Genomic DNA, 19445 nt, shown 5'->3' on the forward strand with positions numbered 1-19445 from the left:
ATTGGACAGGCAGGAAGGCAGACAGCTACTCATAGACAGACAGACAGCTATACTCATGGACAATTGGACAGGCAGGAAGGCAGACAGCTACTCATAGACAGGCAGACAGACAGCTACTCATGGACAATTAGGCAGGCAGGCAGACAGCTACTCATAGACAGGCAGACAGACAGCTACTCATGGACAATTAGGCAGGCAGGCAGACAGCTACTCAGACAGGCAGACAGACAGCTACTCATGGACAATTGGACAGGCAGGCAGGCAGACAGACAGCTACTCATAGACAGGCAGGCAGACAGCTACTCATAGACAGGCAGACAGTAAGACAGCTACTCATTGACAGACAGACAAATAACTACTCATGGACAGACAGACAGACAGACAGACAGACAGACAGGCAGGCAGGCAGGCAGGCAAAGAGCTACTCATGTTATGTTATTATAACAGCTACTCATGTTATGTGCAATAATTTGTGCAGTTATGGAAACAGCTCTTTGTGTTTATGCAAGAAAATGTAACACATTTATTTATTTACATATTGTGTGCATGCACATTGTACTTTGATACATTTTGCGAAAATAAAGCAATTGAAAGAGAGAAGTTATCAAGTATCATTAATGTCGTAATTTTATCTACTGGCCCCTGGCCCCTTGCCATTTTTGTAATGTGGCCCACAGGTAAATCTATTTGAGTATCCCTGACATATTGTATCAATTACTTATCCCATCAAGACAATACATGAGGTGGCCACTACACATTGAAAACCATCCTGTTAATAGGGAAGTTTGTTTAATCCCGCAATGGCTGAGAGTACAAAACTAAGAGTACTAAAACAAACCTTTTCCCACAAGGTTCTGTATCTTCGCCCAGATGGCATGAGTTTGAAGTAGCGACACAATGTTTCCAATTAGAGAGTGCCAATTCATCAGCTTCAATTTTATGGCGTTCCAATTTTAGAATTGCCCTAAAGTTTGGGGTCCGCCGTGGCTCATAGAAGCCCCATCAGGGACCTGAAGAAAAGGAGGGGTTAGAGAGGGAGTAGAATGAGAAATAGGGTGGGGGGAGGGTTGACCAAAATGAGAACAGGGAGAACCGTTGGTTATGCGCTTTTTTATATGGGCGGAGGTGACCTGATTGGAGGTGGCTTGATAGGAGGTGGAGGTAGCTGGATTGGAGGGCTGGTCCTGCTAAAGAGCTGGAGAGACACTCCTTACTGAACAAACATTCAATAGCAATGGTTACTATTTTAAAGAAAATATAACTTTCTGCACCTTTAACTTGAATCTGATTCATCACATGCAGTAGCCTATCTCAGAGCAATTTGCAGTTGGCAAACTGCCAGTTGGCAGACTGCCAGTCAAGGACCACCAGTGGATTCCAGGTGGTCCCCAGCTAAATTATGGAGAGTTGGTAACCAAATGGACCCTTATTATTAGATATTTCACTCTTGAGCGTATAAACATGAAACAAAACTGACCCTTACAGGTCCATTTGGTTTCATTTTACTCTCTCAAGAGTTCAATTATTGTTAAACCATCTGCATTAGCCTACTTAATTAAACAATTAAACAAGAAATCTACAAATTCACAATCAGAGAATGTAGAAGATTTGTTATCTTGTTAAACGTTTGCCTGTTGCTATCTCTTCAATACAGCATGGATTTGTTGACAAAATCGACAAAATTATTTTTAGTTTTGGGTCTGAGAGGCTAAATATCATCAAATGGTGGTCCGTGGCTCAAATGCCGACTAAATAATGGACCTTGATATGAAAAGGGTTGGAAACCACTGGCGTAAACTAGAAGATTGCATTGATATTGATTGCATGCACTCATTTGCCCTCGACTGACTCCCAGTCCCAGGGATAGTCACTGGTTGGCCAACCTAGCAGCAGCTGGAGGAGCTCAGGGAGGAGGGAGGGAGGCGGCAGGGAGCAGCTTCCAATTCATTCCACCAGCAGGCAGGCACCGCACACAGGCGGCTGCGGTCACAGACCGTCCCGTAACGGTTGGGTTAGGTTAGCTTAGGTTAGGTTATTTATTTGATATATAGACTGACTGCTGATTTGTTGTTGGCTCTCTCACGGAGCTCCCGGTCGGAGTGTGAATGAGGTTGATGCTGCTCTGCTGCACCTGGAAGGACGAACGTATGGGAGAGGAGGAAGGTGAGTTTATAGCAAGCACATTTGTTATGTTGTGGCGGTGAAGGCGGGGAGCATCCTTCTGTTCTTCTGCACTTGAGGAGGGCTGCACAGTTGCACTTACATTTCTCCTAATCTTCTCATTTATAAATTCATTTGAACTACGAAATACATTTACATTAAGGACTTAGACAATGCAGGAAATACATTGTAGTGTGCATGGTTTGGCTTGCAGAGGGTCGTGACCAGACTAGGAAGATGCAGGGACGATTTCTACAAACATAGATGGTTCAACTTTTCGCGTTTGTGGCGCCTCCTAGGGGCAGAAGTGAGAAGTGCAGAAATATGCGTCATGACCATGGGTGTATTGGTCATGACCTTATATCACCAATGTATGGTCATGCCTTGAGGTATGACCTAATTAATCCAGGGGAAATGCAATTTGATTCCATGAATTATATTTTCAAACTTAACCTCTAAAGCCCTATATACCAGTACGTTAAGTAGTGTATAGTTGTCCCCTATAGTCTCCAACTCTTCATACATATATCCTAAGTTAAGGTCTGAAAGTTTTACATAGAAATAAATATCTTTCTTGTTTTGGCTGTTTGTGTGTGTGTGTGTGTGTGTGTGTGTGTGTGTGTGTGTGTTGTGTGTGTGTGTCACGCAAATGTGCATGAGGAGAGGGAAAGTGAGAAAGACATAGTTTTGTGAGAGGGAGGATGCTATTTTTTTCCAAAGCAGTATTTGTGCAGAATGTGGCTTAAGTAGTATTCTGGTGAGCGATCTATTCTGTGTGTGCTCTTTGAGACCCCTGCAGTTGTCTGTTGTCAGGGGGGCTACAATTGTCAAATAGAGTAATGGTCCAGTAATGAACAGCAGAGAGAGTGCGATAGGGAGGGGGAGGGGAAGTTATAGTTGGAGAAGCATTATCCCAAGACAGTCATATTTCTAGCCAATGAGATCAATAAAACTACTCCAGCAAGACTCACCCCAGCATTTGATTAATTCGAGAAATTAATGAGCCAGGCCAGCCACATGAACCCTGCAGTGCCAAGACATTTGGAATCTAATGGTGAACAATATGGTCAAAGACTCTAAACTGATGTTGATTATATATAACCTACCTAAGTTGGAGACAGAAAATAGTATGGATTTGTCCCCAGAGAGCTTTTGGTCTCTGCAGCGAGACTTCAGAAGACGATAAAACACAGAAAGCCTCTGCATCAAAGGACTGAATTGCAGACTCTGGGAAAACCAACAGAGTATTGTCTCAGGTTGATTGTACACAAAAAAACGAAGTGCTGAGTTTCAGGATATCAGTTACAAGAACGTCATGTCGCTAATATAAATACAACATAATAATAAAAGTATGTAATACACTACTACAATACTTACAATCAATCTGAACCTCGGAGTGAAGGAGGAGCAGGTGGACCTGCATGTTGTACCAGTGGTGGTATGTTGCTGTTCTGGACACCTTGGATTTTAACTGCTGACCTTTAGTCCATGAGCCAGAGCAACAAAAGTAGGCTATGATTAATGAGTGGGAAAAGCCAGATCTATATTAAATTGTTTATAGGGTCAATATAAGGTTTTGAATGAGGGAATATTAAATATCTATATGTAATTATGGGGATAAGAGGTTTCTGCACGACCGTACTGGCCAAATACATTTGCATACTTTACGCACCTGGAATGACTCATTATTACGAGCAGTTAGTGAACAGCAGCAGCTGAGGTTCATTGTTTTGCTCAAGGACACAAGTCTACACTAAACCAGGGATTGAACTACCTCCCGAGGCACCGCACTGCCACCTTGACCACGTGCAGTTTGTACTGCGTGTGTAGTTTAAACGCCAACGTGGTCAGTCTGCTAACTGACTGTGACCGATCTATGGCTGTGTATTTGATCACAGACATTCTAGCGCTATTAACAATATTGGGAAGGGGATTATTTGGAAAGCCAGACAATAGTGCCAGACAATGTTGTTGGCTGCTATAGGAGAGTCACAGAAAAAGTGAAATCAGCAAAGTAAAATTGTAATGCACTTGTCCGGAAAGATTTATTACTTGTCCCGGACAAGCGGACAAGCCTTAATGTTCAATCCCTGTATATACCTTTTTTCCTGTATGTATTTTGATGTTTTAACGTATAAGTCCAAATGCAAAACTCCCAAACTCGCAGTCTTTTAAATTGGACCAAAAAAGTGGCAAAAAAAGGGGCAGTTCATTTGAAAGTCTCTGTTCTCTTTCTGGTCAACTTCAACTTCTGTTCACTTCACACTATAGTTCATATTTAGGGTCGTCTGTCTATGACAAGCTTGGAGGGCTGGCAGCATACAGCAGCTTGTGTTTACATAAATGAATGACTATTTGTTTCTCTTCTATTCCAACTAACAGACTGACAGTAGATAAGCAAATATTCTTGGTCTTTGGTAACAAGGGCACACACACACTTTACCCACGCACACATGCACCTACGTTCACATGCACCCACACAAGCACACGTGCGCATGCTGCACGCAAAAAAAAATAAAGCTCATATTATATAAACATGTTCTAAAATAGATAACCGAACACTTTTTCCAAAACTTCAAGCTTGGACTCTTCATGCATTGAAGGAAGCATGAGGTCAGTCCTGGTTGGCAGAGGGAGTATAGAGCATTGCAGTCCCACCCCCTTTCAGAACGACGAGTGGCCCAGGAAATGAATCCCAATGCATTTTTCCCATAGGCTTTTCTTAAAGTATTTATTTAAAGACTGTTACGCCGCGGACAAAGCCAACTCAGATCGTGACAAATCATGACAATGAACACAATGTTTTGGGCCAATCAAATCATTTATAAGAAGAAAAACAAAACAAATAGTGTTGTCTCCTGCCTTTATTTTCTTCTTTCTAATGATTTGATCGGCCCAAAATATTGTGTTCATTGTCATGATTTGTCACGATCCGAGTTGGCTTTGTCCGCGGCGTAACCGTCTTTAAATAAATACTTTAAGAAAAGCCTATGGGAAAAATGCATTGGGATTCATTTCCTGGGCCACTCAAATAATTATAAAAATAAGTGTCCCATGCCTTTAGTCGATGGTGGATAAGCAGCATACCGGTAGCCTAATTTTGGTTCATTACAACGGATTCTGCACTCCAAAGCTAATGATGGTCATTTAATGGATGCTATCTTTAGCTCTCTCTGGTGTTGTTGTGGTTCATATAATTGCTGTTATTTCCATGAGCAATACAGTCTAGGAAGTTTCATCAGAACTGAAGGAGTTAGGAGATGGCATAACCATTCATCCATTTACATTGCGCTTTGTATCCAACATTCTTCTCTCTAGGTCGTCTTCAGACAAGCCTTCCATTGTTGCTCCCAGCCATCCCGGTTCCCCGTACATACTGTATCTTGGTGCTTTACGCTCCTGTGTATTTCTTGAGCACATCCTTATATGTTAATGTGGGACGTCCTCATGACCCGTGCCCATATACAGTAGCCTACTGCATGCAGCATTCTGGTGTAGAACCCATCTAGAGACTTCTGCAGGGTTGGCGTCAGGTTCCAGCATTCACTGCCGTATAGGAGAACATACTCTACCGTTGAATAGAAGAAGCTGAGTTTGGTTTGACGGGGGAGGTTGGAGTTCCATACACTGGCCATGCCACTCAGGGCCCTCCATGCAAGTGCCTTCCTCTCTTTAAGATCTTGTTCTGTTGAGTTGACCTATGAGCCCAGGTACTTGAAGTCCTTGACTTCCTTCAGAGCAGTGCCTCCTGTTGTTGTCACAGGTGGATGCTCCAATGATGGGATGTTATATGTACTAGCCCATACCCGTTGTGAGATATTCCCCCCCCCCCCCCCCCCCCCCCCCCTTGTGGCCGTGGGGGGTACTGCGCCCGGGTGCGTTTGTAATTGACTAATACATTAATTAATAATCATTAATGTGTCAATATTCCATATTCCATATTCATATGGTCAATGCCTGTGTGAAAAGTGGGAGTGATTGGTGCAGGCAGTAAGGAGTTACGGCGGTGTTTCTGACAGACACACAAACAGACAGACACTCAGACATTGTTAGAATTATAGTATGATGATGATGATGATAGGTGATAACTTCAGTTTTCTTGGCATTCAGCCAGAGTAGAGAGGCCAACCATGGCACACTCTGACTCCACTGAGCTTGTTCATGTTCAGACAGATTGTCTCAGCTAAGATTGTCTCATTTAAGTTTGATTTCCTATTTGCCTCTTCTTTCTCCCGATGGAGAGAGATGATTGCAACAATGTCTGTAAAGATGGCGACTAAATCTCAATCTGGTGAGGTGTGACGTGAGTAGGGAGTAAGGGAGACTGCTCCATCTCAAACCAGTTGAGTCATGTTTAATGTGTTGAATTCTTCACCTCCTACGTGTTATTTGCATGAGAACAAGGTGGTGGGGAAATGATTGCACACTGTTGATGCACATCCACGGGCGGATTAACCCTTTGTGGCGCCCTGTGCTACGACAGTTTTGTCAGTGGGGGGTAGAGTGGGGTGCGGACAATTGTCGTTTAATGGACGTGTTTCGTTGCTTCAACATTTCTGCGTTCTTGCTTCAATAGTTGATTCTTCTTCTTTTGCCCCATTGTTTGGTGCACATACATAATGGCCTTTCATCCCTGTGTGTGTGTGTGTGTGTGTGTGTGTGTGTGTGTGTGTGTGTGTGTGTGTGTGTGTGTGTGTGTGTGTGTGTGTGTGTGTGTGTGTGTGTGTGTGTGTGTGTGTGTGTGTGTGTGTGTGTGTGTGTGTGTGTGTGTGTGTGTGTGTGTGTGTGTGTGTGTGTGTGTGTGTGTGTGTGTGTGTGTGTGTGTGTGTGTGTAGCTGGTGGAAGGTTGCCCGTCTGTGCGGGATGCAGACAGAAGATCTACGATGACCAGTATCTGCAGGCCCTCAACAATGACTGGCACACCATCTGCTTCAGGTCAGTAATGATGACGCAAACAACAATTCACTGTCGCTGTACATTATTTTACATATAAATCTTGAGAACAGTTAGCTAATGTATTTCACCGGCCGCTACGTTCATTTCAAAATGCTGTGACACTGTAAGCTAGGGCTTTAAGCAACTAGTCGACTATTCAACTAGTAAATCCACTAGTTGACCTAGTACCTTGGTATTAGTTGACTAGTTGATAAGAGAAGAGGAAAAAAAGCGGGTTTTTTTAGGCCTCAAGATCAGCTAGAATGCTACAGTTCTTAAATGTACGAATATCATAAAAAGAAACAAAACTAATATTTTGTTTATTTTTTTATACATAATAGGTATAAACTAGTGAACTAGGCAACTAGTCAAATAGTAAAAAATCACTAGAAGTGAAAGCCCTACTGTAAGCGTTCTTACAGTAGAATAGATGACTGAATGGGTGTGTTTCTGAAGTTAAAGCTTTCTTTTAGCAAAAAAATAAATACTTTTCTTCTTGAAGAAGAAGAAAGGTTGTTAATCCTGTTGGCTGCTTAGATGGCCATGGTGAGCACTTGGTGCTGATGGGCTATGAGGGGTTAAGTATCTTGTTCAGGGCGAACAAGTGACCTTATGATTACCTACGAACTACGAACACCCCGTATTCTTGTTGACATTGTGAAGTACACAGCTATTCCAAACTCCAAAGCATAGGGATGGGTATTGTGAGTTCGGTAACGATTCCGGTTCTGCTTATCGATTCCGGTTCTTAACGGTTCCCTATTTCGGTTCCAAAATGGTATAAAATTAAATAAGAGGTCAAATGTTTATTTAACAAAAAAGCTCCATGTCAATTTAAGACATTTAATGAATAGTGTAACTTCCTCTCTTTTATGCAACAGTTGAGCCATTTGTGGATAATATAGTGCACGTTTTCCTTATTTTCTATTCTATAATATCTATTCTGTATTTACCCAGGGCAATAGTGTTGCAGGCTACTTCTCTTACTACTAACTACTGATAATAACAAATAAAAGCATGTCTGAGATCTGAGAGCAGCGTGCGACACACACACACACGCACGCACGCACGCACGCACACACACACACACACACACACACACACACACACACACACACACACACACACACACACACACCAGGCACCTGATGATGATAATGATTGACCGCGCAAATTAGCATCGCTAATGGGGGGGCGGGGTTGGGGGGTAGCGCATCTCCTGCAGATTGATGCCAACATCTGATGGATCGGACTAGACTCTAGGGTCCTCCTCAGGAGGATGAAATAGATTCAGTTTAATCAGCTTGAACTATTTTTTTTTTTTTTTTTATGGAATATCATAATTTTGCTTGTCACAAGAATGCTTTCAGTCCATGTGGGGAATAGATTGAAACATTTATTCCTAACTTGTCAGAGAGAATCTATCTATCTCTCAAACTCACTCATTTATTGTCTCTCTCCCTCTATTTCCGTGTGTGTGTGTATTGCCAGAGATTGAGACATCAATCCATTCAAATTGAATTACTTTACTATAGTGGTTAAAATCTCCTAAAGTGCTTTTTTTCTCTGGTTCTCTCCCACCGGAGAGCCCGTATATTATAAAGCCTGTGTGGCATGTTCTTTCCACTGTTAAATGTTATTATCTCTTCTCTCTTCATACTCTCCTGACAGACTGGGCTTAAGGAAACCTGATGATGAGATGTTACTTCATTGTCACATTGATATTTGATAGCCTGCCAGCTCTGATTCCATGGCCGCAGTGTGCCTGCCTGCCCTGTGAATGAAAATTGATTGGCGGATGTATGCCACTTGCTAATGGCACATCAGTCCTTTCACTACCTTCCAAATGCAATTTGAGACTTCCACTGTAGCATCTGCCAGGCTGCCATCACAGGCAGATGGCGTAAGCCTCTAGCCTGAGTTGTATACTTTGTTGCGAGTGAGTGTCGCGCACCGAAAATAGCCAGATCTACTGTATGTGAACTTTACTTGTGGACTGGTTCTTTTTCATGCGTGACACAGCCTCACAACTAAAGTATAAATCGTCATGTGTCTGGTTCGATTGCTGGTCGCAGTTTATCACAGATTGCCATTTGCCATCTCGTACCTTCCTGGAAAACATTGGAACCATTTTTTTTAAATGTTTTTTGTGGCTTTCGTGTTTATTTTTATGGAGGGATAGACAGTAGGCTGGAAATGGGGAGAAGGATGGGGGGGTGACATGCAGTAAAGGCCGTTGGGATCGGGAGTCGAACCCACAGCATACTGCCAGACTGGATTACCAGCCAAGGTGCCTGGACCGCTGAGCCACGGCCCAGGCGAAAACCTTGGAACATTCATATTTAAAGTTTTTTTGTGTGTTTTCATAAATTAACGCAGATCTGCAAGCTTGAAACATGACGCGAAGCGATGTATTTTGGTAAAGTAATCATAGTCAGGAGGGATGTTCACATGCACCCTATTAAGATGCACTTGCAGAAATCTATTCAGACTCCACCTTAGCCCGTAGCACTTTAAACATTTAAATGTAGGCATTCTGCAGATGTTCTTAATCCAGAGTGGTTTATAGTAAGCAAGGTAAACAGGAGGTAATAGGCTACAACAAATGCATAGAAATGGCAATCTTGGAACATAGGTAAGTTTACCTAAATCTAGACAGTATAATGTAAAAAAAATTACTAATCTATACTATAGGCCTGCAAGGTCGTCAAGGCTAGACAACATTGTCCTTGTTATGACGACCATGCAGACTTACCGTGGTCGTTTGTTCTCATGTTTTTGTTACTTACTTACTTATTTTGCTGATTATTTAGACAGATGCTAGGTTCATTGTTCACCCGGTAACCATAGTGTCAATGTACAGATAATTGTTTTAATAGTATTTTGTTTTAGACTAGGTACTGTGATCCTAGTTTACTGTGGCACTACACTGTCTCTATGTACTGTATGTGTATATCTTGCTTATTGTAAGTCGCTCTGGTTAAGAGCGTATGCTAAAATGCCTAAATTGATGAAAGCTAATAACTTGCAAATAAACTCACAAAATCATTTAGCCGGCAGAAAATAATGGAAGCCCTGATTAGGGGTTTCTCTGGCAGTGAAAATTCAACAATTAAACTTGATAATATGGCAGCTAATTTCTCTTGGTACAATATAAACTCAGTGACTAATAATCAGTCAATTATACCTACATAAACATCAACATCAAAGCACCGTCGTACTAAGCAGTATAAATTACTGGCTTCACATTTATTCTGTGGTGCCTCTGCTTCACTAGATCACTAGATCACTAGAATGACATCATTCTGGATCAAAGGCACAGCAACAGAGCGTGATACTCTAGACTCAAATCATTTCATTAACATCGACTCATTAAATGTTTTCCTCTGCCTTTTCCATCCATCTACAGTAACACATTGTATTAACCATATCAATATTTGATCTGAGACGCTTTTTTGTTTAAATTGAAGCTGCGAGCTTGTACATCTGCTATTTTTGAGTATTTGAAGAATTTTGAAGAATTTGGGATTTCTTCTCTTCAAATCTTCTCTTCTACAATTTACAATTTAGGCATTTAGAAGACGCTCTTAATCCAGAGCGATTTACATTAAGCAAGAACAAAAAGCATGGCAATACATCATATACAGTACACATATAAAAAGTAGTTATCATGAATCATACGTAAGCTAAGAACTGTCTAAGTTACATAACTTGAGCCTTTTGCATACGCCTGTAGGAGGTCGAGGCTAAGGCAAGTACTACGTAAAGTGCTATGGGCTAAGATGGAGTCTGAAGAGGTGCGTTTTCAGACTGCGACATTGGGCTTGCATGTACGACACAGGACAGGGATTTACCCAAGGAATAAAGGTTATATATGTTATCATCTGATCATCTATCGATACAGTCGACACGACAGACAGACAGACAGACAGACAGTGTCAGTGAGCACAGCTGTCCTGTGCTCTCATTGGACTTCTCTGGACGCGATCGCAACCCATTTAATACTGTACGATGTCCAGTCGGTGATATATACCCTGCAATATCAACCCTGCTTGATATTAAGAAACGATCGGGAAGGCGTCAGCGAGCACTTTTATCGGCGCTATATCTTCTCGCAGAGCCTTTTACACACAGCGAGCAAAACCTCTGCGATCAAAGCCCGATCTTGCGTCAGATCTGGAGTTTTGTCGGCGAGCGCCAAAAATAGTCCCCGACAGCATAATCGGAGCAAATATCGTGCAGTGTGTACGAGCCATTACAGTGTTTTGGAAACTACTGATTTAGAAGGCATTTTGCAGAATTGGCCTCAGGTCTTAATGGGTTAAAATATTATTTGTCGTTGCCAGTCTGCTAGTGTTGGTATTCTTATGTAACACCAGGCCTCTGCTTGCGTCATACAGTATATCCTCTCTCGTCTGCAGAAGATGTATAATTCATCCTTCACTGTCCTCAGAATAACCTGCTTTCTGAAACACAAGGCCTGAGATAAAAACAAGTCTGCTGAGTCCTCGCTCCTTGTCGAGGAGTTGAATCAGCCTGTTTGCATTTATTTAGTTTCACACAATTCCCTCAGGAATCAATGCACTGGAGTTCACCAGCAGCGTGGTACTGTTCACCGTTCTGGTGTTTTGTACCATTTCTGGAATGTTTTGCAAGCATTCTTATGCTGCTTTTGTTGATTTCTTTCTGCCTTCATTCACTCAGCACTGGCATGACAATGGTTCTGTATGTTTCCAACTATTATACTCCCATCGTACAACGGTGTCACTTGGCGAAAAGACCAGATCTACAAGCTAACAATGTGTTGCAATGCGACAGGTTGTTAGCTTGTAGATCTGTTATTTTTGGCAAGCCACACCAACATACATAGAGTATAGTATCCCTCAGAGCTCTATACTAGTGTATTTTATATATTGTGGGGACAGATTTCACTGAAAATAGCCGGTCGACAAGCACACAACGTGTCGCAGTGTGACACGCTGTGAGCTTGTCAATCTGCTATTTTACGCAAAGGTTTTCCGTACTAAGTATGCTGGGGTTTTTAAGTGGTTAATAGATTGACCTTCACCTTTACGGGAAATTCAGTTTCAGCTTCACCTAGCTGTTTGCTGCTCAGATGTTGAGTGGAGTTTGATTGAGCGGAGTTTGATTGATTGATTGATTGAATACTTTATTGGTCCAAAATGTTAACAGCATGGAGGTACTGTACAGTCAAACACTAAAAGGATAACACAAAGTCCCAGGGACTTGTTTCCATTATGGTCCTATGTAAAGGAGCAGTTATGAGTTAAGTCATAGGCATGTTCTTTTTGTCTCCAGGTGCTACTAATATACAGCCCCAAACTGCATACAGATGACTCAGGCATATTTCTTGCAGTGGAATTGTGGCAAGTTGCCCGGAACAATATGGCAGCAACGTTACGTTGATGTATGATCCAGTAGCTAATGCGGTATATTATACATACATATTGCAGTATGTTTATGGGCAGTGGTGTAATGGTGATTTTTTTTTCCAGTACCACACCATTTTAATGACGTCACGCATATGCACACACACACACACACACACACACACACATGCCTACATGTGTGCATGGCATGCACACAGAACAGCTGATACGTATAGCCTATTGTTTACAGTATATAGTGTATGAGAGTTTTAGAGCAGACACACAAGTATAATCAGACAAACTTCTTTAGTACTTTTTTGCAGTAGCGAAACAACACAAAGTTACAAGACGAATCTCTTCTTTGATAGTGGAGGAGGCATTATTGTTCCGTGCAGAACACCACAGAAGCAGTAGCCTACTGGAGCCATACCGTGTTGCTTACCGTGTATGAGAACGTGCGATCAGGTAAACGGTTAAACCTGTTGTTATGCAAAGTAATAGCCTTTTGATTTGGGCACGGTAGGCCTACTTGGCACAGTGTGAAAAATGTCCACCGCCAGAAAACCTAGACCAGGGGTTCTCAACCCGTGGGTCACGACCCCTCGGGGGTTCGCCAAATTATTTTGGGTGCTCCCCAAATTATTTAAAAATAATAATAATAATAATCTTGAATAGCTGGGAAATGGAAATTAAGAGTTTACATACTGTAGTACACATAGTACATGCATAAACTTTCCTTAATGATTAGATCTGGTTTCAGTATAAATTTATGATATATTTTCTCTATTATTACGGTCAGTTTGCATTGGGGGTGGGGAAGGGGGCAGGGCGGGGGTCGCGAGACATGGCCAAAGCATTTCCGGGGGTCCCCAGCCAAAAAAGTTGAGAACCCCTGACCTAGACCACTGGGTAGGCTACTTGGTGCGTCTTGGAAAGTCTGGTGACCCGAGGTTAGGTGCAGCTTCTCTTGAATCTAGGGGGGCACCACTCACTGTCTATGGGTTAACTAACATGACACCACTCACTGTCTATGGGTTCACTTACATGACACCACTCACTGTCTATGGGTTAACTTACATGACACCACTCACTGTCTATGGGTTCACTTACATGACACCACTCACTGTGTATGGGTTAACTTACATGACACCACTCACTGTCTATGGGTTCACTTACATGACACCACTCACTGTCTATGGGTTCACTTACATGACACCACTCACTGTCTATGGGTTCACTTACATGACACCACTCACTGTCTATGGGTTAACTTACATGACACCACTCACTGTCTATGGGTTCACTTACATGACACCACTCACTGTCTATGGGTTCACTTACATGACACCACTCACTGTCTATGGGTTCACTTACATGACACCACTCACTGTCTATGGGTTAACTTACATGACACCACTCACTGTCTATGGGTTAACTTACATGACACCACTCACTGTCTATGGGTTAACTTACATGGCACCACTCACTGTCTATGGGTTAACTAACATGACACCACTCACTGTCTATGGGTTAACTTACATGACACCACTCACTGTCTATGGGTTAACTTACATGACACCACTCACTGTCTATGGGTTAACTTACATGACACCACTCACTGTCTATGGGTTCACTTACATGACACCACTCACTGTCTATGGGTTCACTTACATGACACCACTCACTGTCTATGGGTTCACTTACATGACACCACTCACTGTCTATGGGTTAACTTACATGACACCACTCACTGTCTATGGGTTAACTTACATGACACCACTCACTGTCTATGGGTTAACTTACATGGCACCACTCACTGTCTATGGGTTAACTAACATGACACCACTCACTGTCTATGGGTTAACTTACATGACACCACTCACTGTCTATGGGTTAACTTACATGACACCACTCACTGTCTATGGGTTAACTTACATGACACCACTCAATTAAATTCAAAGGGCTTTATTGGCATGAGAAAACATACGTTTACATTGCCAAAGCAGAAAGAACAATACAACAATACAGCAATACAATCAAAACAAAAATGATGTACATTTGAAGGTCAGAATCTTCAATAAATTCTATGTACCAAGGTCACTCGATGCAGGTAGTGCAGGAATATACACAATGATTAGTCTTTAGGGTGGTTGTGTTCCATTTGATATCCTTCTCCTATCACAGCAACTCACAAATCTTGCTGCTGTGTTTGCACATTGTTGTACTTCGCCCAGCAGATATGGGAGTTTTTTGGCATTGGTCATGTTTTCAAAATCTGTGTGTGGTTGTAATCTGTGGGAAGTATGTGTCTCTGATGTCTTGGTACAATGGACAGATGGTTAGGAAGTGTAGCTCGGTTTCCACTTCATTTTGTGTGCAGTGGGTGCATAGTCTGTCTTCTCTCGGGATACAGGTCTGCCTATGACGGCCTTTCTCGATCGCGAGACTGTGCTCACTGAGTCTGTACCTAGTTAAGATTTTTCTTTGTTTTGGGTCGGTCACGGTGCTCAGGTATTCTGCCACCACTCACTGTCTATGGGTTAACTTGCATGCAGTGGTGGATCAAACTACAAAGTACATTTACTACTTGGAAAGCTTTCTCAGTAAATAGCAGATCGGCGAGCTTGTTGATCCGGCTATTTTTAGTGATAGCTTTTCCCACTATAACAACAAATGGAGGGACTCCGCTCAACCATATGGGGTTTAAGTGGTTGAATTTCTTGCTCAGGGACATTGGGCTGACTGAGGGGACGAACCATTCCCATTCCCAGATGGCCTCTCTCTCTCTACCAGTTCTGCTACTGCCTAAAATTAGGCTGCAGCATGTCCCCTCTTTCCTAGAAGTGCTCTAATTGTGTTGCGTAGGTCCTTCATGTCCTCCTCCTCACTGTACTTTTGTCAGTGGATGAGCTCTGTCAGATTGGAGAGAAGAACTAGCCCTGCTGTAAAAGCCTGACATCAAACTCCTGACATCAAACTCCACGTCTGAGTGAGGACCCAATCTGGGTCACCGCGGAGAGGCCTGTGTGTGTGTGTGTGTGTGTGCGTGTGTGTGTGTGTGTGTGTGTGTGTGTGTGTGTGTGTGTGCGTGTGCGTGTGCGTGTGCGTGTGTGTGTCAAGGAGAAAAGGTACAGATGGGACACACCGGATGAGAGACACAGAGTCACATCTGGCTGCCCCACAGGGTACAGATGGTTGCCTTTGCAGTATGTCTATAGGGAATCATTTGAGAGTGTGTACTTACTGTACTGTATATACTTTCTACTTTATGTGTTTATTTTGTTTGCACACAGGAATGAACACTCTCAAATGAACAACACTTGTTGTTGATGTTGTATTGTAAAAGTTGATCTGTCTGTAAAGGGGTCACATTGTTTGTGCACGCTGCCATCATGTGCATTACTTAAGTTAAGACGTTTGAAGTTGAACGAGTGCCAGTTCCTTTAACCGCTGTTCTGGGCAGCATCCCTGAGTGCTGCATGGCACTCTGGCTGCTCACGACTCCTTATGGTGGCTTAAATGTACAGGACAAATTTCCCCTGGGGGACAATGAAGGACAATCAAATCAAATGTAATTATAGATAAAACCTTGCTCAGTCCCATATATTGTTGCTTGCTTGGGCAACTATATTTTGTGTCCAAACTCCAAAACCCTGTTCATCTTCCATTTTGACTCGGGGATCATTATTTACTCTTTGACTATCGGTATGCAACTCGAATGCTGCAGTCCACAGAGTCAGCAGAAGCATCATGGGGCACTTGCCCTTTTAGCACCTTTTTGTTTATACGGTAATATACTGTAGCACCTCATAATTCTCTTACCTTGTGTCAATTTTAGATTTGTTTTCAGTATTGCATCATGTGACGCAGCCTATCCTAAGTGTTGAAAAGTGAAGCTCAAGGTGTTGACCCATGATGACGCAAATGGGTGGTATGACTGGTATACCAACCAATTGTCAGTATGTGACGAGTTGGAAGTGAGAATCTGTTGTACAAGTATAGCTATTGTCGTTATTCGATGTCAAAGTATGTAGAGTCCCTGTGAGATATCCGATGTTAATCTAATTTAGGATTTTTGTTTATACGGTAATATACTGTAGCACCTCATAATTCTCTTACGATAACAGAGCTTCGAAAGAACAGCAGTGAGCGAAGTTGTTATGGATTGTTCCCCTCCTTGATCATGACCTTTAACATGTATCAGTATTACTGTCAAACGAAAGTATTTAAAAATGTCCAATTTTGTTGTGAATTTTGATTCTAATAATATTTTAGGCTAGAAATAGACCAATGCACCTTTGCTTAATTATTGATTAACTTCATATTTAGAACATGTAGTTTAAATCCATCAGAATGCTTTCTTTCTGCAGGCAGGCAGTCGTAGACATTCTTGTAGAATTATTCTTGTAGTAAGATCTTTTAATGAAACCATTTGAATTAGGACATGTCTATGATTTTCATGTTGCTATATTTGGTAACCATTTTGATTAAACACAAGTTACAGGAGGCCATGGTTTACAAATGGGTTTTAGTCATGCCTAACAACAGCCCTTAGGTGTTGGCTTATTACTTTTATCATTCTCTCTGCTGTCTCACACTGGAAGGAAGCCCTCCATGTCCATGACTATTTATTGCAGGAACAGTTCTTCTGACCCAAATCCATTTCCTCACAGAGGAAGCGGATAGTCATGGAAAAAAGAGAGGGATTTATTTGAGAAGGCTTTGCTAGTCAGACAAGACTTCCATGGAAACCTGCCCAGGCTACCAATCCAAACCCCCTCAAACGAGGACACTAGGGAATGGAGCTCAAGAGCAAGCAGAGAAACGGCTTTCCAACTGCTTTCAGGAATATAAACGTGAGGCGTGAGCAGAGAGCACCAGTACTGGATGCAGTAACAGCTTACTTAAATGGATGGATTATGGGCCGGGCTAATGGGAGAGTGCTTAGCTAGGGGCCCTTGACTACCAGGGGCCCTGTGCCGTGATAGGTTAAAGCTCATACATGGGCCCCTCCTACATGGACGTACAGTAGTAGTGTGTCCCACCTGAATGGAGCTGGGGCGGGGGAAACAGCATTTGCCCCATGAGTCTTAATCCGTCCCTGCTTAAACCCTATACTAACTATAGTACTTGGCCGAGCTGCCCCAGGGCTCGATACTACAGTAGTTCCACTAATTCAAGCCCCATAGAGTACCACTCAGTACCCATGGGTTACGGAGATATCTTTTTACATTGAGAATCTAAGAACTGTGTTCCAAAAAAGAAACAAATCAGGCTGGTGATTCTGTCAGGTATGTCGTTTATGATATTGAGTTACAATTGATAATGTGTGTGTTTGGAGAAAAACATTTGTTGGACAGTGTGCATAGAAAGAATCTGCCTTGATCGGTTTGCGAGTTTACAGACATATTCACAGACTCTTATGGACGACAGCTTAGCCTCCTATGGAGCCTCACCATAAAAACTTTGGCTATACACGGAGTCCCTGGGGTGGAAAAAAAGCATTGCTGACTGTCAAACAGAACATCCACCATCACCACCACCACCACCACCACAACAACACACTGCATGGGAAAATACTGCAGCTCTCTGCTTGAAAAGCCCTCCTCTCATTGGCTGTGCCAGTGGTGGGACCAATCCCCACGTCCCACAGCTCCTTTAGCACCACAGGCTGACACTCACAGATATCTGCAGGACTATATATCGTCTCTGTCGGTAGAAAACTCTTATCTCCATATTCTAACTTTTTGTGTTTTTTCGTAAATTAACGCCCTCCTTGATCACACTACAGCGTCACACACAAAAGCATCTGTGTGTGTGTGTGTGTGTGTGTGTGTGTGCGCGCGTCCGTGTGTTCGCACCAGAAATCATAAATAATAAAACATCTGCACACTAGAAGCATTAGATAAATACTACAGTATATGAAACCTACAATACGTAGACAAAACAAAGTGCATCATCATCATGCCTTAACCTGGTTCCTCGCTAAAGTGCTGACAGAAAGGCAGCATAATGTAGTCCGTTGGGAGATGGTGTGCTGCCTGCTGGCCAGTGACAGTCATGCAGTAATGGTATTATTAGGAACAGTAGCTGCAGTGTAGCTCGGCTAGCACCTTTCTTTCTTTTCTTTTTTTTAAGATTTGGTTTTGGCTTTGTGCCTTTATTGATAGTTATGAGTGAAGACAGACAGGAAAGTGGGAGGGAGAGAAGGGGAGAGACATGCAGCAAAGGTTGTCATGAACGGGACTCAAATAAGCGACGCGCTGTCAGGCCAAAGCCTTTAAGTGTATGCAGCATGCAGATGGACTTGGCCAGCGGGCGCCCAGTCTAGCACCTTTCTGAGCAAGAGAGAGTGCATGTATTTCTCAGGGACAGGCTGACACAAAGTTTCTTTAGTATAGGGTACACACGATAGAATGTGTCATTTGACACATTTTCCACTGTGTGACTCTGACTAGTATCTACAAGCACTTTTATGCTTAGAATGAAATATGCAAACATTTCTGTCATAGTTGATCTGGGGTCCTATAGAGATAAAGCATAATGTTTTTCGTTTTAATATTTTTATTGGTTTTTAAGTTTTTTCACGTACAGTTACTTAACAAACCTTTACAATGGACATACTTTGCCAAACTGACATAACATATAAACAAACAAAAAAACAAAACAACCACATTAGGACGGGGGGGGGGGGGGGGGGGTACCTCCAGTTCATCTATCTACACCATCATTCACTCCATGCCATAGGAAGCAGAACCAAAAGAAATAAAAAAGCAAAAAGGAAAACAGCAAAAAGGAAAACAAACCAAAATAGCCACCATATTACACATGTCTTTTTGACTTTTTTGACTTTTTTGGGTTTTTTTTCCTATCCTAGATCTGTCCACTCAATGGGGCATTGGGCTTTTAGAAGGATCCGAGATATTTCAGTAGGGAAATAGTCTAATAGAGGGGCCCACA

General features: G+C 42.4%; 1 protein-coding gene across 1 annotated transcript in view; it reads left to right on the forward strand.

The window, feature by feature from the left end:
- Window positions 1-1997: 1997 nt before the first annotated feature.
- The window catches only part of LOC308321669 (LIM domain kinase 1-like), a 96253-nt gene continuing 78805 nt past the window's right edge, over window positions 1998-19445 (forward strand). The window contains exons 1-2 of the mRNA XM_080772723.1: window positions 1998-2163; window positions 6996-7095. Of these exons, the coding sequence (XP_080628849.1) occupies window positions 2106-2163; window positions 6996-7095 (158 nt within the window). The 5' untranslated portion in view covers window positions 1998-2105. The remainder of the gene's footprint in view (window positions 2164-6995; window positions 7096-19445) is intronic.

Source organism: Protomyctophum bolini (genome assembly GCF_963924005.1).
Source record: "Protomyctophum bolini genome assembly, chromosome: 9".
Taxonomy (NCBI): Eukaryota; Metazoa; Chordata; class Actinopteri; order Myctophiformes; family Myctophidae; genus Protomyctophum; species Protomyctophum bolini.